The sequence below is a fragment of the Andrographis paniculata genome, unplaced genomic scaffold (assembly GCF_009805555.1).
Source record: "Andrographis paniculata isolate CXL003 unplaced genomic scaffold, ASM980555v1 Contig69END, whole genome shotgun sequence".
Classification (NCBI taxonomy): Eukaryota; Viridiplantae; Streptophyta; class Magnoliopsida; order Lamiales; family Acanthaceae; genus Andrographis; species Andrographis paniculata.
The window spans coordinates 5,826,123-5,843,966 of record NW_026137605.1 but is presented as its reverse complement, the minus strand read 5'-3'; the positions used below and the strand labels follow the sequence as shown (position 1 = coordinate 5,843,966).

Below are 17,844 nucleotides of genomic sequence, written 5' to 3'. Positions count from 1 at the left end.
CTATAATTTTGGAGGAAACAAGGTCATGAGATGCACGTGTATTGAGATTGGGAAGCTCATCTCATCTCATCTCACGTGGGTTCGGATGAGAAGCTTACTTCTGCTCCATTTCAGTTAATTTGTCTCATTTATATTAGGCATCAAGTTTTAATTATTGTACTCTCTCCGTTCTATAACAAAGTATTCATTTTTCCATTTTAGTCCGTCCCACAGCAAACTATCCATTTCTACTTAACATTACAAATACCCTTGTAACTTATAATATATTACACAAATGTCATTACCTTTGTATCATACATACTAATAACTTTATTTTGATCATTTCTACTTTATTCTTAATATATCCCAATATAATACTAATATTTTAAAAATTACGTGCAAAAAACAAATGGATACTTATTTTTGAGACAAAGGGAGTATAATCAATGAGTAATTAAAAAATATATTAATAAAAATAATTATAATTTAATAAAAATAATTTTAAATTAAAATTAAAAAAGTACTACCTATGATATTGGAACACGTCAGTGCACAAGCTGGGCAAGTAGCTAGAGACTCAGACTAGAGAGAGAGTGAGGACATGCTGACTGACAAGCTGTAGCCAAATAAAACTGCCAATGCTATTCTCACGTGTATATATTCTTCTTCTTCTTTATTTTAATTATTATTATTATTATTATCATTATTCCAAGTTATTAGCTTTCTTCATATTCCTAGTGAAAGCAAGGGTGCTGCAGTGCAGTTGACAAACTGGCCTGGGCGAGATGTACGATGAACAACCCAACTATCATAAATGAATTTATGTATGTGTACATATCTCATTAGCATGCCTGCAGCCATAGCATCCATCTATCAAGAAATAAATAAATAAATAATAAATAAATAGCTATAGCTACAGCTACAGCTACAGCTACCTAAACTCATGGCCCACCTAAACTCGACACTCATCCAGTACTAGCTATATTAGCAATAACTTCCCAATTTTGTAGATGCTAGAGATAGATAGACCATTTACTCTCATCAAACCCATCGCCATTCATATAAACTTTTTCACTGGGAATTTTTATTTTATACAAACATATCATATTTACACTTACCCATGCATCCACAAACCTGACAACTTCAAACCCAAAAAGCCTTGCATATATACATATATAAGGTAAAATATATATATAAATGGTGGAAATTAAACCTCCAGATCCATATTCAATCACCAATTCAAGATTGGGCATTGGCATTGATCCCTGATCGCGTCCTTTTATTGAGAGCTGCGCCGCCAGTGCTCATCCAGAACAAGAAGCCACTGCCCTGTGCTGTTGATGTTGTTTAGAACCAGGGCTGACTGAAGTCTTAGCTACTGTATCTATCCATGAATCATGATGAGTCATGACTGCTACAAACTGATTTTCGAGGACTATGGCAGTCTTGGTGGAAGGGGTCATCAGCACAATGAACTGAACTCAGCCGCTGCTGCGGGAAATTCCAACCTCCATGTTCTTGTAATTCATGCTCAACTGTTTTCATCATGCTCTCTTCTTTCAGTTTCATGAAGAAAGTGGACCCCCAATAATCATTCACCAGGTTCTTGGAAATTATAAGTTTGATCATCATGAAGAGAAGAAGAACTCATGTAAGAAGTAGAGAATTAACTACCGTAACTTTCGAATGAGAAAAAGTTGGGACAATGTAGACTAACCATTTTCATCAGGTGCACCAATTCATTTTGTGCATTTCTGAAGAGGTGGGGGTGTGCCAAATCAACTGTAGATAATATTTCTTGTCGACAATGATGAGAGATGTTTACTTCCATTGTTGCACCTGTTTAAGAAAATTTCCGGAAACTTAAAGAAACAACGTGTATGCAGTGATATTGCAGACATAAACCATTTTCTGCTGTGCTGATTGTATATCCAAATTACAAACTATGAATTCAATGTTATCGCACCTGGAGTGATATATTTGTCAATTATATGCCGTGCCATGTAAATTCTTTTTACATCGTCACTAATTGGAATTTTGTCAAGTTGTAGCACCTCCTCATAGAAATGGACACTCTCTCCGGCCAAACAGCTGCATTTTCATAAAGTACATGCATTTTATTATCACAAACACCCAAGGGGAAAAGAAAATCATTAAGCCAAGCAGGCACACATACACACACACTACACAAAGAGTATAAAGGACAGCAACTTGAAACCTGTCTGCAAATTCCATAAATGATTGACGAAATGTTCGGTTCAACAGAAGCTTATCCAAAGGTTGATTATAATCGGTTAACTCAAAGGAATCCCCATGCGTCAAGAGCCCACTGCCAGGTATACCTAGTGCCAGGCTCATCAAATTGCATTCCTGGCTGCTATTTTTCCTTAAAGTCAAATGCGAGACAAGAGGCTGTGACAGTGATGCAGAGAAAAATGCCAGCACAAGGACACTTGTCTGGAAAAACAATTATTAACAAATGAGAGAAATGATTCAAGTGGAAAGTGCAAATGAGAAACGAATATCGAATCTCTCATGGAGCCAGATGTTAAGCATACCACAACTAGTAATAGACATCTTGAAATGATTTGAACCAACGACCTATCCTCGTGAATGTCATTCAAAAGGTACGCAGCCAACCATAGTACTTTGAAGAAAATAATACAAGGTCATCAGTGAACAATTGAATCAGGTGCACATACAGCACAAAAACTAATACCAGATAATGAAATAGATATCGACACTGGGAGGTAGCATTTAACTCAAATGGTCACCGATAAAAATTCAACACAAATGGGAAAACCAACAATACAGCCGCTGTTCACATAACCATTCATTAACGTTTTTGTCACTGTTATGTAGTGATGATTAGTCGGGATGTTGCTTCATGCAGAAATTTATTTAATCCTTATAAGTGGACAGTAAAATGAACTCACATATGGTACTGAGGTGCATAATATTTTGCCATGATGTTAAGAAATGTGGATTAAGATATAAAAGCTCATTCAGAAATAACTCATTGATAGAGATAAGTTACTTCACTATATACGATGCAACTTTGAGCTATCATTCCAAAGGTATGCCATGACACATAGTTTATCAGTTTTACATTAGCAAAAAACTAGTAAAATCAACTCTACGAATTGAACTTGAGAAATATAGGCAGATGTGTCTCAAAGAACTCAACCTCTGTAATGCTATGAATCAAGAAAAAATAAATAAATAAAATAAAACGCTTCAATTTTAGGATTTTTTATTGTTCCATTTATTTATTGTTTTCTCCAAGATAATAAGTCATTAAGGTAGCTCACCGTAGTGCACATGGAAATCAGATAGTTAACCTTGCTGTAAGTTTATACATTAGAAAATTTGCCTGGGGTTTTTTGCAACTTATAATTGTGAAGTAAATGAAAGATGCTATTTACCTATGCAACAAGTAGACACCAGAATTCCACGCCAGAGAACCTTGAGTTCATGAAATCTAAAATCTACATGTCTCACTGCTCCGGTGAAAACAACCAAAGCAGCAACATACAGAGCATGAAGGCACATCACTGGGATGATCCACTGAGTTCCCATGTGGCAATGGCGGTTTAGCGGCTTTTTCATGTGAATTACTGCATAACCAATTTTCTTAAGATCAATGAGTAGATAATTATGTAAGATTATATATATATATATATATATATATACACTCAAGGCAATATTAATGAATTGATGTTCTTATAAAACAACTCTCCAGATTGCAGAATGGCAGTCTTAAGACAAATTGCTTAAGGGTTGTTGTTCAGTCTGTGATTGGCTAATCCAAAGGACACTCGATGCAGACTCCACTTTAACAGAGAGGCAACTTTTGGTAAATTGTTGGAGTTTCCGAGTTTATGATAAGTATAAGCCCATGAGGTCTATACTGTGAACCTTAATGTGCTTAAAGTGAGAGATTTGGTGGACATGTAGATTCAAATCCAAAATTGCCTCATCCGACATGTATAAAGGCACTTGCAGAAGCTAGGTAACTGAACATGAGCGATTTTGTTATGCATTGTTCACACATAAGTAAAAGTAACACTACCCAAAACAAAACTCTAAAGTAAACTATGAACACCCAAAAGAAACTAACAACAAAATCACTTTTACTTGAGGTCCTTACTTGTGGCACCCACAATCCAAGGCAAGAGAACCAATGGAAGGAATACAAAGGACCTAATGGGTGGCAAACGCCTCCTGAAAAGTCACAAGAGAATAGGATCAACAAGGTTGTATACAAAAAAAATATCATAGTTGGAGAATATAGGCATAGATCGGAAGTTCATACAATAGACCAGCAAAAAGGTATACAGTGGCTAAAAATGCAAACTTCTAAATCTTCAAAACTCAAACCACCAGAACACAAAGCAAAGAGACCTTTCTTCATTTCTTCCCACAAGTATAGATTGGTGGACAAGTTAAAACTCAACCATGTTATCTGAAATTATGATTTTCTATCGCATGAATCAGATACTTTATTTCGATTAATAATGTTATGCCTAAGCATACAATTGTCAGCTCCGAGCATCCTTCCCACTGAATGAGCACTTATCAACTTCTATTTTCAGGTAATAAAACGACAACTTACCATAAAGAACTATAAATTGAATCATTTCCTATTATTCAGAAAGATTTGCCTTACTTAACAAAAACGTTGTAGAGTTGATAAGCCTGTACAATTCGACAGCCCAACAGCAAGCCAAATCCCAGCGGACCTTCAACCCAAACTAAGAGGAGGGAAACATATCTTTAGTTATCAGGTAATGACGTACTAAGAGGCACCAAATCACAAACATACATACAAAAAAAAAAGACCTAAGGTAATTAATTCCTCAGTTTACCAGCCCATAGATAGCACGAAGTCCACCAATCCCTCCTCCTGAACCTCAAAAATCCAAGAGCCATCTGATCAGGCACATCCAATATGAATAAGTGTGATCATGGCAGTTGATTCCAAGAGCAGCTATAAGTGTATAAATTACCACAATGGCCAATAAAAGGTTTATGCTAGCGGAAACTTGTATAGCGACGAGCCAAAAGCTACTGCCTTTGGGTCGAGGAATCTTATGTATTACATAGGGCGCAACAGCCTTGGCAACAAGCCTATAGCAGAAAAAGTATTTCGTATTTAGAAGCACCTAGCAATTCGTATTAACAGTTAGATTTCGTGCATCAAGAAAATGAGAAAGTTACAGGATGATAGAGAGAAGAGCGATGGAGAGAGCAGCATAGTCGCTTGGACAGCCTCCATTGAGAGCACAGGTAGGGGCCATTTTCAGATTTCAGGTCAACAGCAGCAGGGAGGCGGAGGTCGAAGTGGGAAATGGTTATTAAACTTAGGGTGTGTTTGTTTGGGGGTTTGGATTTTGAGTTGGGATTTTAACAGTAAAAATTTTGAATTTGAATAGTTGTATGATGTGATATAAATAGGGTTTGATGTGATGTTTTGAATGTAAAATTGATTTTTAGTATAATATAAAAAATAAAAAATAGATGTTTAATTTGATGTTTTTGGGGGGAAAAATTGGATGAATAGTGGAAATCCACTAAAATCTTTCAAACAAACGCACCCTTAGTGGACGGCAATTTGCAAGAGTGAGTCAAACTGGGCGTCGGCGTCACCTGCTGCTGCAAATTTGCTTGCGGGCTGCAAAAGCAATGGAAATTTCAAACTCAATACCATTTGATAATAGATGTGTTCTCCGTACGTTGCTACAGACCAAATCGAGCTTGAACCTACTGGGAAGTAAGAGGAAAGGCAATGGTTTGGGGTGTTTTTGTTTTTTTCGTTGTTTATATATATAGAAAAGAAAAAAACTAATCTAATCTAAACTAATTCTAATTTTTATTTTAATAATAGACACTTGAATATAAATACTTCATTCATATTTTAATTTTGAATTCAGTCCATTTCTATCATTGGAGAGCACTGCATCCCTCAGTTTATAAAAATATTTGACATTAACTCTCCATTTTTTATCAATTTCTATTTATATCTTTATCTCAATCGTAATTTCTTATCTCTTCCACACGATTTCAATCGAGTTAGTTTATTTTCGCGCGAGAGATAAATATTCACATTTCAGGTGGCATATTTTTGGCGATCCAACCCAGTGAATCGACTATTGATCTCGAGCCCAACTTTGACAGTGATACAAAGTGTTGAATCGAGACATTCAATTACAAACTTTTAACAAGATAAACTTTAATTGTTGTTTCATTTATCTATTAGAAAGTTTCATGACTTAATTATTGCAGATGTTTGTCCGTCAGAATCGATGCCTGGAGGAAAACCACGAGCACTGCCAATATCTTGTCGATTGGTTCGAAGGCGAGGGAGAAGTCCAATCTTGTTGTCTGAAGCCGCATTTGCCAATTGACGTCTGAAGATGTTATCGGTTCTCCGTTCTTTCTGAAATTGTTAGTTGATTTCTATATCCAACCAAACGTAAGAAAAACTGTGCAATTTCTAAATGTAATATGAACATGAAGTATTCTTTTATTTTCAATTAAATTGGGTATTAATTGGTTGATTCAATTTCTCAATTCCAATATAATTTTGTGCTGTGTTGGTACCTTGATTGATTGTCAGAATATGTATATGCTATTTTAGCATTTCAGTTGCGATATATATTTTTTTGAGTAATTTCAATTTTGAATTGATTCAATATTAGTTTGATATGATATTAATCCTATACTTGTGTTATATGATATTATATATTTTTTTAGTTGCAAATACTTTGGTATTGTTGAGATATGCTATGACCAATCATCAACAAATTTTATTATTTTTTTTTTATGATTTTGTATATTTGATAATGTTCAAATCTTATTGCCAACGTCTGCAAAAAATGATGAACATAGAGGATGACTTTGCTTGAAATGTAAGGAAAATTATTCCCGAAATACAAAAGTGAATTGGCATTAACGTATATGGCCTCGAGAAGACAATAGTGTAACCAATTATGGAGATCAACATTCGAGGTGATTGATATCACAATATGTAGGCAGAGATAATTCCTTTCATACTATATGTCAGAAAATATGGTCATACAGACACAACCAACGATGATGTAATGAAACTCTATCATAGATTTTTGTGAGTGTATTTTTGGTGATTGCAGATTCATTTTAGTTTTGATAGATTATATACTTAAATCTAAATCTCCGTATGAATTTATTATTTAATGATTTTGAAATTAGACAATACTTACTTGTAGGGCCGTCTCGGATTTTTTGGGGGCGAAAATAAATTATAGGCCTTATAAAATATGATTAAAATGTATTTTCATAATAATATCACTGATTGGCGTCGATTGGAGAAGATGTTGAACGTGACCGTCTTGACAATGTCAATTTGAAAAAAGAAGATGGAAAGACGGGCTGTCCAAAATTTCGATAAGCGAGACTGACTGAAGAAGGGTGAAATAGATACGAGAGAATGTGAGGCAGGTTTGGTCTAAGTTGGTGGGGTGTGAGATAAAGAAGTGTAGACGACGATTAAATTTGGAAAGATAGAGTGAGATATGGTTAAGAAGAAATAAATAAAAGATATATATAATTAGAATTTTAAATTTAATTTTAAAATTAAATAGGATAATTATGAAGAAGAAAAAAATATGAACTAAAAGTTAAAATTTAATTTTAAAATTTAATAATAATAATAATAATAGATAATAATTTAAAGGCAAAATAGCAAAAAAAACCCTCTGGTTTTCCGAATTTGCTGAAAATTTCTCGTGGTTCTAAAACTCCATGGTTTCCAAAATGTTGCAAAAAATCCCCCTTCCGTTAGGATTTAACGACAATTGTATATCACGCGCCTGAAATGCGATTTTTTATCCATAAATTGATATATTTTTATGTAGAATCACTAAAATACCATAGCTTCTTCTTCCTCATTCTTCTTCTGCATACTTTTAGAATTTAATCTCAATTTAATTTTTTTTTTCATTGTAAATCCGTTAAATACAACCAAATTTGAAATTGATCCCAAATTTATAATACTCCCTCGGTCCCATAAGTAAATATCAATTTGTTTTTTGCACGTAGTTTTAGAAATATTAGTATTATATTGGGATATAGTATGAATAAAATAGAAATGACTAAAATAACCTTATTAGTATATGTGATATAAAGGTAATCACATTTGTGTAATATATTATAAGTTGTAAGGGTATTTATAATATTAGGTAGATAGTACAATTACTAGAAAAGGAAATGGATACTTTGTTATGAGACGGACTAAAATGCAAAAATGGATACTTTGTTATGGGACAGAGGGAGTACAATTAATCAACCGAACATGGAGATGAAGACGAGAATGCGTAAGTTATTACTCACTGTCGATTTCTTCTTTTGTTTTACCAAACCCAAAAATTTAAGAAATCAATCTAAGAAGAAAGAAAGAACCTCGTGTTGTTGGTTGCAGCGGCGTAAGGAAGAATTGGGGAAGAAAGAATAATTTGGGAGAAACAATAAAGAAAGAAAGAAAATTGGGGAAAAAAGGGAAAGATATATAAAAAAAAAAAAAAAAAAAAAAAAAAAAAAAAACCTGTTGTCTAGCCTCTTCTTCTTCTTCCCCTTCTCTTTTTTCTTTTTCTTTCTTTTCTTCCTTGCTCCAGCCGCTTTTGTCCGTCGTCTTCTTTCTCTTCTTATTCTCTAATTCTTCATTCTTCAAAAAAGAATTGGAGATGAAGAAAAAGGAAAAAATAAATTTGGGAAAAAAAAAAGAAAAGAAATAACCGGGACTGCTACGGCGTGAAAAATAATTAGAGAAGAAAAAGACGAAAATGAGGAAAAAGAATAAAAGAAATAGCTGCGTGTACGAAGAATTTGGGGGAAAGAAAAAGATAGGAAAAAAAGTTAGGGAGAAGAAAAAATAAAAGAAGAAAAGAAGAAGAAAGAAGACAAGAGAAAAAGAAAAACAAATTAAAAAATATATAAATAAGGATATAACTTTCAAATTTGATAAAAATTTAACGTCGGTCAGTCAAATTTTGTAATTTTAGAACCACGAGGGATTTTCAACGAATTCGTAAAATCAAAGGGGATTTTTTGCTATTTTGCCTAATTTAAAATAATAGCCCTCTATTTTAATTTTAAATTTTAATAATAATAACATATAATAATTTAAAATATGGACTATCTATTTTAATTTTAAAATTTAATAATAATAATAAATAATAATTTAAAATATGAGCCCTTTATTAATTAGGGATCCTGAGCCGTTGTTCACTCTGCTTCTGGTATGAACCATCCTGCTTACTTGTATTTTTACTAGGTATATACAACTATTTTACATAGATATATTTGTGGTAAATTGTGGATATATTGATACATTACGTGGTATTTAGCAGTCAAAAATTAAAATTTCAAATCACAAAAAAGGTATGTAAAATAACCACTGTAGTACATTAAAATTCATCGTCGGTATATGAAATATAATTAGGATTATATTTCATTTTACATGGATACTTGATTATAAAATGTAGATAATGCTTGGTATCCTTTGTGGCTCCTAAATAGTTGTATTGGTATTACACGACCTATAAAAAACTTCATTCATTTATCTGAATTAACATTAACATAAATTGCATATGAGTATTTAAACTTTTATACGAAGTTTTTACAATTATTTTAAGTATATATATTTACGTGTCTGAGGTATATTGAATATGGCCAAAGGTGTACTTGTCTAATAAACAGGCTTTGTTACAAGTATTTATGTTCATACGTAGGTATTAATTTGATCAACACGGGTATTTAAACATCTATTGAAAATGTTTTATTGATTTTCGCTAAATTAGATGATTTTGAGTTGAATAGATCGTTATCACTTCGTTTAATATTGGTATCTATAACCAATAGTACTGAAACGATCAATGAGATAATTTGTTTATATATTTAAGGGTGGATGAGAATGTCACATAAGATAAGTTTGACATATCATATGATATTGTAGATCATTGTAAGAAATATTGATGAATTGTGGATAACTAATGAGATATGTCTTAGTCCCCACACTTCTTATTGTCTTTTTGTTTATATCAGCATTTTGTAGACTAAAAAGAATATTTTCAATGAACAAATGTGTTAGAAGGTATGGAGTAAATATTACACATGAGACATATTAAGACTACTCACACTATAAAAAAAATTTTATTTTTATTTTTATTGAGGTGTACATAAAATATGTCCATCAGTGCTTTCAGAACGATAGTTGTGAGTACACATTTTTTCATTACATGTCGAGTATATATTTAGTTACTTATAAAACCTATTCGTCAATAGGAGTACATGCGTTTATGTCAGAAGTATATAAGTTAGTTAAATGAAGTAACATTTGTCTCCATTAGGGGTATATTGCTCAAACTTAGGGGTTTCTCAATACCCAATTATGAAATTTTGCGAACTGAATTGTATTTTTTAATTCTGTGAGTACGTACCTCTAATACCAAAATTCATACTTATGGAAAGTTGTACGTATCGTATGTTAAATTAAAAAATAGAATAATTCTAAAAGTTTTTTACAAAATACAACATCAACGACTAACTAGTCCAATTTGGCAGCTAGCATGGGGACTTGTGACCGTGAGGTCAATGGTTCAAACTCCGACGCCTCCAGGTCTTGTCTGCCACACGTGGTTCACTAATGTGACTTGCCTTATCGGGCCTAGTTTGCAGCTATTAGGTTCGGCGAACGCACTAAGGATAGCGCTGCGGATTTTCACATTATCAAAAAAAATAATAACACAAAAAAAATTGACTGCATTCCCGGAAAACAAGGGCTGCTGGCGGTGGCAAGAATAAAATAAATAAATAAATAAGAAAACAATTTATCCATGAATTTTGACAAAGTCGATAGAACAAATACATTATGTTGTGTTTAGCTGAAAAATAAAAAATTAAAAGAAAATACACAAATACTTATGACCAAGAAAGAAGAATGTGAAAATACTTAAAATATTTTTGTGTGACAGATTTTTCTCAAATCAAAGATTCAATTAACGATCGAGGAATGCAGTAGAAAATAGATTTCTTCCAAATCAAAACTCTGATGAACAATTTGAATACCAAGAATTGAAAACCGTATTGAAAGCGCTGACGGTTTTGAGGCTTCACAAACTTTTTTATTTCTTGATGATCATGTTGTTTAACCTTGTTTAATTGATAGACCTAATAGATAATATTTAATCCTTAATTATCTCAACTAATAAGATTTAGATTTGAAATATAGGAATATATAAATATATATAGATATAGATATAGACATATTCTTTCCTTAATTATTTATATTTGTTTATTGTATCTTAAATTGATATAATCTATTAATTTAATATTACTAATATATATTTATTTATGTGAATTTCATTAAATATTTACATAAAAGATCATAAAAATATACGTGGCAATCAATATATTGAAAAAGAATTTATTATTTATGCCCCAATTTTGATTAGCCATTAAAAAATATTGAAAAACAATATTTGTAACACATCAAAATATTACAAATAATTATATTATTTTAAAAAGTTGCGAATAAATTTTCGTGAGAAAAAAAAAACAATTGTGAATATTTTCATTACTTATTTGTAATTTCACATACTCACAAAATATATACTATGATCATGAGGGAAACAATTCAAATTGTTGCAAAATTATCGGAATTTTATTGAAATAAGGATGTTGTAACGTAAATATTGTGGAGATATCGCTACTTTGCCGTGACTTTAAATAGTCACGAAATATATTCCATAACAATATTAGTAACAAATAAAAATATTGTAGATGTTGTTGTTACTTTTTTTATTACTTTAAATAATTTCTAATAAAATTAATACGTGACAATTAAAAAATTGCTAATATTTTCATTATTTATGTTATGATTTTAAAGAGTCACAAAATATATACCTTAGTAATATTTGTAACAAAATAAAATGTTGCAGATATTTTTGTTACTTGTATTGCAATATAATTTAATCTCGAACAATTCCGTGATAATCTGTGTGATAAATCATATTTATCGGCATTTGTTTGCAACAAAATCCATGATACATAAATACTACAGATATTTTCGTGATTTATGTCGCTAGTTTAAATAATAACGGAAAATAGTTTGTGACTTTTTCTGCAGTTATTTGACACGGAATAGTTCGAAAAAAAAAGTTATGACATAATATTGTCACTGATCGGTTGTCCGTGACTTTTTATTGTCGCGAAATTTAAATCTACGACAATTCTCTGTAACTATTGGCCTGTTTTCTAGCAGTGACTACTATATAGATACACAAATTAAGTAATGAAATAACAATGTATTCAATAAATTTTAATAAGAAAAACGTTAAAAAATAAAATAAAATTGATCACTACTATATTTATTTACAAGTAAATAATATAATATAACAATATCTTAAATAAATTTCAACGAGATAAAAGTTGACGAGATTGATCACTATTACATAATACGCAAAGGGAATGTCATATAACATTGCATTTAATAAATTTTAACAAAACAAAAGTTGACAAGATTGATCAATATTCCATGATACACAAATGTGATGACATTGCATTCAATAAATTTCAACACTGACAAAAGTTGACGAGATTGATCACTGCTACATTATATACAAGTGTGATGTAAAATAATATTGCATTCAATACATTTCAACAAGACAAAAGTTGACGAGATTAATCACGACTACATAGATATACAAGTAAAGTGATGTGATATAATATTACATTCAATAAATTACAAAAAGAGAAAAATTGACGAGATTGATGATTAAAAGGGACTAAATTGATACTCTAATTACATAAATTAAATTGATATGATCTAACAATACAACTGTGTCCAACAAATAACATACATATACAATATAATAATATCCAATTTATTGAGTGGAGTATTTTCCATATAATTAGGCTTGCACTTTGCAAATATAAACACATCAATCACTCAAACATAATTTACTTTTTCATGCTATTTATTTTCTCTCTTTCAATACTCATGTATTTAACTTTCAGCAATTTAGCCAAATTCTTAAAAATCTTCAAATTCACAAAAACTTTTTTCATTTCAAAGTTTTACAAACATACTTACAAGAATACTCACACAACTCTTTTAACTATAATGTTCCTCAAAATTTTAAAACGGTAACTCAAATTTCTACACTCCCTTGTGTTTTCACTACAAAAAAATAATATATTTGTAACGGAATTTCGTTCCTAAAGTTTACGTAGCTAACATAATTTCATTACTAATTTCGTCTTTAATATCATTAGTAACAGAAAAAATACATTTAGGGACTAAAAACCGTTGTTACAAAATTGATATTTTCTTATAGTGTTTTCTATTCCTTCATAATATTATTATTATCCTCAAAACTTCTAATCATTTGGAAGTTCAGTTTATCCTCAAAATTTTCAATCATTTGATTTTTATCTAATCCTCAAAACTTTTAATTGTTTTAAAGTTCAGTTCATCCACCATCAGTGAAATTTATGCATAGATAATATTCTTGAACTTTTTTCCTTTCTACTTACCAAAAATCCAATGAGGTCGCTCCTTTTAGGTCACAACATGACTAAAAAAAATGTTTATTCAAAAAAATAAATTTTATATTAGAAATTAAATTAAGTGAATTCATGCACAATAATTTGGTAAATAAAAGTTTGGGTGACATCTCTTCAATCAAGAAATTAATTTGCACAATTTTAATGAAAATGAGAAGACATTCATTATTTATATATAGAGAAAATTGTAATTTTTGTCTCATAATGGTTTATATATCATTTTTAACATTATTATTCGGTATTTGATTTTAAGACAATATTTAAAATATTGTTGTTTTTTATAACTTTCAGTGCTGGGAAAATGGACTTATGTCTCATGTGCAATGATCATTTATTTCATACATAAATTGTGCCACTTTAGAATCGGTGTGTCCGCCTCATCATACATTTTACCGGCACCGATAAAAAAAAAAAAAACAAAAAAGAAAGAAATTAAAAAACGATTGACAGTATTTTAATTATTGTTCTAAAATCATGGGATAATGGTGTTCAAAAATAATAAAAGGACATAATTACATGACAAATTTTACAATTTTCTCTTTATATGTCCTAATCTTTTTTTTTTTTTTTTACAAAGAGAATAATTTTTCTTTAAATTTCTAAAGATTAAATAGTATATTTTATGCATAAAATATTTTTCACCTTTAGGTGTTTGATATTTCACACACACACACACACATATATATATATATATATATATCAAGTTTTTACTTTGTTTTTATTCTTGTATAAATTTTATGAAACCCATATTTAATAGGATCAAAATATTTAATTAAGAAATATAACTCGAGGCATTTCAAAGATTGTTAATTTGTACCTTGCAATTTTTATTTTTCCCTTGATTCCCTAACAATATTCTTACGAACAATGCACACGTAGCAGTACGTGCAGACCTGCTGCAAGTGCCATATGAATATGAACCCACCGGTGTTTATTTGTTTATAATTATTATGAGGTGATTAGCAAATGCATACTAATTAAAAAATAAATTACTTAATGTTACATATATATATATATATATATATGTGTGTGTGTGTACAAAAGATTGATGGGAGGGAGATGTTAATGCAGATTGAATGAGTAAACAAAGGCAATCATATTAAATTAGGTAGTGACAGTGTCCTAACCAATTAAGTACACTTAATTAGTAAGTAGTACAATGCAAGGTGGTTTTGATTTTTGGATTAATCAATTATTAACAAAGAGATGGGTGAGTGAATCACCACCCTTAGCTTTATATATATTCAATGATTGGGCATCGCATATGCCATAAATTTTATATGCTTAATTACAATTCCTTGTGTGCAATAATTATTGGTTTAGGTAAAGCAGCAAGCCAATTAATCAATAATGGTAGCTTAAGCCTAGCCTATAGGAGGAATTTGGAACATCGAACTAAAGCAAAATATGCAACGCAACCAACCAACCAACCAACCAAACCCTGCCTTAATTCTTTCATTTGGAATAAGATCATATTCATATGGGCTGCAGCAGAAAGTTAAATGGAACAAAAATGAATGTTAGAAAAGAGAAGAGATTAAATAAATAATTAAGTAAAGGAGCCTTGAGTTGATTAATTATTGTATGGATACCAGCTGGGGACACATGTATGTATATAATATGTGCAACTCAGACCGTTAAGCTATGTCCCAAATATTCTTTCATCTCTTCTTTTCTCTTAATTCATTGAGACATCTATTATATTTCTCCATTTCCAGACACACTGCATCTTGAGCTCAGAAAGAGTCCATGGCTCCCTCTTCAGCTTCTTCAATGCCCAGAGGCAGTTCTTTTCCGGCAGGACTTCGGGTTCTTGTTGTGGACGATGATCCCACATGGCTGAAGATTCTTGAAAGGATGCTCAATAAGTGTAACTATAAAGGTATTTATCATTTGCCTTAAAGATTGGTTGTTGTGGTTGGAAGGAAATAGTGTTGCACTGCATATATACATATATATATATATGTATGTATGTATGTATGTATGTAGGTTATGTGTTTTGGTTTGATATTCTAGTAATGGTTTTTTGAAATGAATGTGGTAATAGTGAGGGCATGTAATTTGGCAAGAGAGGCTCTGAAATTGCTTCGAGAAAGGAAGGATGGATTTGATATCGTAATAAGTGATGTGAACATGCCTGACATGGATGGTTTCAAACTCCTCGAGCATGTTGGTTTGGAGATGGACCTACCTGTTATAAGTATGTACTACTACTACTAGCAGTATCTATATCAAAACACTTGCTTTCTTTCTTTCCTTAATTGCTTCCAGTATTGAATTAATTAGCTAGTTACCCTGCCATCCCCTTAAATAAAGAAAGTACTTACTTGATGCAGTGATGTCCGTTGATGGGGAAACGAGCAGAGTAATGAAAGGTGTTCAGCACGGTGCATGCGATTATCTTCTTAAGCCTATCAGAATGAAAGAGCTTCGAAACATATGGCAGCATGTCTTGAGGAAAAGGAGCTCAGAGGAAATTCAGAAGATGAGGAGCAGAGCAGAGCGGGAGCAATCTGGAGATGATGATGATGATGATCTGATTTCTGCTTCGGGAAAGAAACGAAGAGATGCTGATGCTGATGGTTATGGCTATGGTGAGACTGCAGCCTTGCCAATGTCTGTGTCTGTGAAGAGAGCAAGGGTTGTTTGGACTGTAGAGCTTCATCAGAAGTTTGTCAAAGCCGTCAACCAGATTGGGTTCGATAGTGAGTTTTTTAATTTGTTGTTGTTCTTCTTCTTCTTGTCTCTAGTCTCTAGACTCTACTATCCAATACCAATGCCAATACCAATACCAGCAATCAATCAATCTTGCTAAATGGGATGTACTTAATTACTTGACAGAAGTTGGCCCCAAGAAAATACTTGACTTGATGGGTGTGCCGTGGCTGACGAGAGAAAATGTGGCCAGTCACTTACAGGTGGGTACTTAGTGAGGTGAATTTGATTCCATTTCTTGCTCTGGCTCATCTACTGAATCATTCATTCATTCAGTTAAGTGCTAGCTAGATCAACCCCCCTTCTATCTATTATCTATTATCCATGGTAACAAACAGAACCTTTTGTTTTCCAATGCATGGTTTCAGAAGTATCGACTCTACTTGAGCAGGTTGCCGAAAGAAAATGAGACAGCAGCAACAGCAGCATTTTCATGTTGTGAGATAACACAGCAGGAAGATGATGATGATGATGATAATAATGATGATACCTATTTGAAAGTGGGTAAGCCTTGTGGAGGAAATGGAAATGGAAATGGCTGCCCACAGACTGAGACTTATGAGGCTGAAACTCCAAAGCTGCAATCAAGCATCCCAGACAAGAACAAGAATGAGAATGATCACAGAAACAAGGACTGCACCAGAGATTTTATTAGTATGACTCAACCTTTTTCACACTCTCCTCCTCCTCCTGCAACTCCCAATTATACATCCTCAACTCTTAGTTTCAATCACTCCTACTTTTCATCCAAACCCCGAATTCAACTTCATTCTTGTTGGACTTCCGACCGAAACTTAGAGGAGAAGCAACCGCAACCACAACAGCAGCAGCAGCCAATCCGGTTTGGCACGGTGGATCCTACAGATAAATCACTAATCAAGCCAACCCCCCCACCCCCACCCCCAATTCCCAGTCCCAACAAGGGAAGTAGTAATGCTGGACATTTCAGAGTCACTAGTCCCATCATCGATCCGATCCCAACCTCTCTATGGAACAACACACACAACTACATGATCCTCCAACAAAATCTGTTTCAAGATATGATAGACTATTCCCAGATTACTGCAACAGGATCACCTCTCAGCTTGTGGGATGAAGAATATTCTGATCACTCTTCTCAATGCGATTTTTTTCCTTCGTATGGAGATGTCGAATCACCTGCAGGCTACACTAATCAGGAGCTCATTGCAGCAGCAGGTGTTTCGCCCCACTTGTATGATTCGTTGACATTAGATTCAGAGATTACAGCAGATCAGATAGAGACTATGCTCTGGTAGACCAATAATCAATCACTGTTGTAATGCCTAACCTTTCCATCACTTGTGAGAGAGAACATATATACATACTTACACACATGCATACATATATACATTACACCTCCATGTCATATTGAAGAAAGGGGAGCTACTTCCTATTTCCATTTCCATTTCCATTTCCATTTCCAACACCAAGTTGCCAGGAAACTCCTTTATGTGCATATGATGATGCAAATGCAATAGAAAAACATGGATGTGGATGCTTCACAGCATCTGACCTACAAAGCAAATG

General features: G+C 32.5%; 2 protein-coding genes across 2 annotated transcripts; one reads left to right on the top strand and one right to left on the bottom strand.

Moving 5' to 3' along the window:
- Window positions 1–1,046: 1,046 nt before the first annotated feature.
- LOC127264150 (regulator of G-protein signaling 1) lies at window positions 1,047–5,722 on the bottom strand. The gene is made up of 12 exons (XM_051293575.1): window positions 5,583–5,722; window positions 5,200–5,346; window positions 4,989–5,109; window positions 4,848–4,911; window positions 4,649–4,733; window positions 4,130–4,203; window positions 3,405–3,596; window positions 2,538–2,626; window positions 2,198–2,436; window positions 1,946–2,070; window positions 1,697–1,818; window positions 1,047–1,584 (listed from the first exon to the last, which is right to left on the bottom strand). Exons 2-12 carry the CDS (start codon window positions 5,277–5,279, stop codon window positions 1,375–1,377), a joined length of 1,401 nt encoding a protein of 466 aa, XP_051149532.1. The 5' UTR covers window positions 5,280–5,346; window positions 5,583–5,722; the 3' UTR covers window positions 1,047–1,374.
- Window positions 5,723–15,242: 9,520 nt separating this feature from the next.
- Window positions 15,243–17,629, top strand: LOC127264021 (two-component response regulator ARR11-like). The gene is made up of 5 exons (XM_051293350.1): window positions 15,243–15,463; window positions 15,629–15,781; window positions 15,918–16,286; window positions 16,423–16,499; window positions 16,665–17,629. The coding sequence occupies exons 1-5, from the start codon at window positions 15,331–15,333 to the stop codon at window positions 17,571–17,573; spliced, it is 1,641 nt and encodes a 546-aa protein (XP_051149307.1). The 5' UTR covers window positions 15,243–15,330; the 3' UTR covers window positions 17,574–17,629.
- Window positions 17,630–17,844: the final 215 nt, after the last annotated feature.

What these genes read in the sequence shown, in the direction of transcription:
- LOC127264150 (XM_051293575.1), bottom strand. Translation starts at nt 5,279, where the DNA reads ATGGCCCCTACCTGTGCTCTCAATGGAGGCTGTCCAAGCGACTATGCT. An exon ending in TTCGTGCTATCTATGGGCTG is followed by an intron (nt 4,734 to 4,847) that starts GTAAACTGAGGA and finishes CCCTCCTCTTAG; the next exon opens with TTTGGGTTGAAGGTCCGCTG. An exon ending in GGTGTCTACTTGTTGCATAG is followed by an intron (nt 2,627 to 3,404) that starts GTAAATAGCATC and finishes TTTTCTTCAAAG; the next exon opens with TACTATGGTTGGCTGCGTAC.
- LOC127264021 (XM_051293350.1), top strand. Translation starts at nt 15,331, where the DNA reads ATGGCTCCCTCTTCAGCTTCTTCAATGCCCAGAGGCAGTTCTTTTCCG. An exon ending in GATGGACCTACCTGTTATAA is followed by an intron (nt 15,782 to 15,917) that starts GTATGTACTACT and finishes TACTTGATGCAG; the next exon opens with TGATGTCCGTTGATGGGGAA. An exon ending in ATGTGGCCAGTCACTTACAG is followed by an intron (nt 16,500 to 16,664) that starts GTGGGTACTTAG and finishes GCATGGTTTCAG; the next exon opens with AAGTATCGACTCTACTTGAG.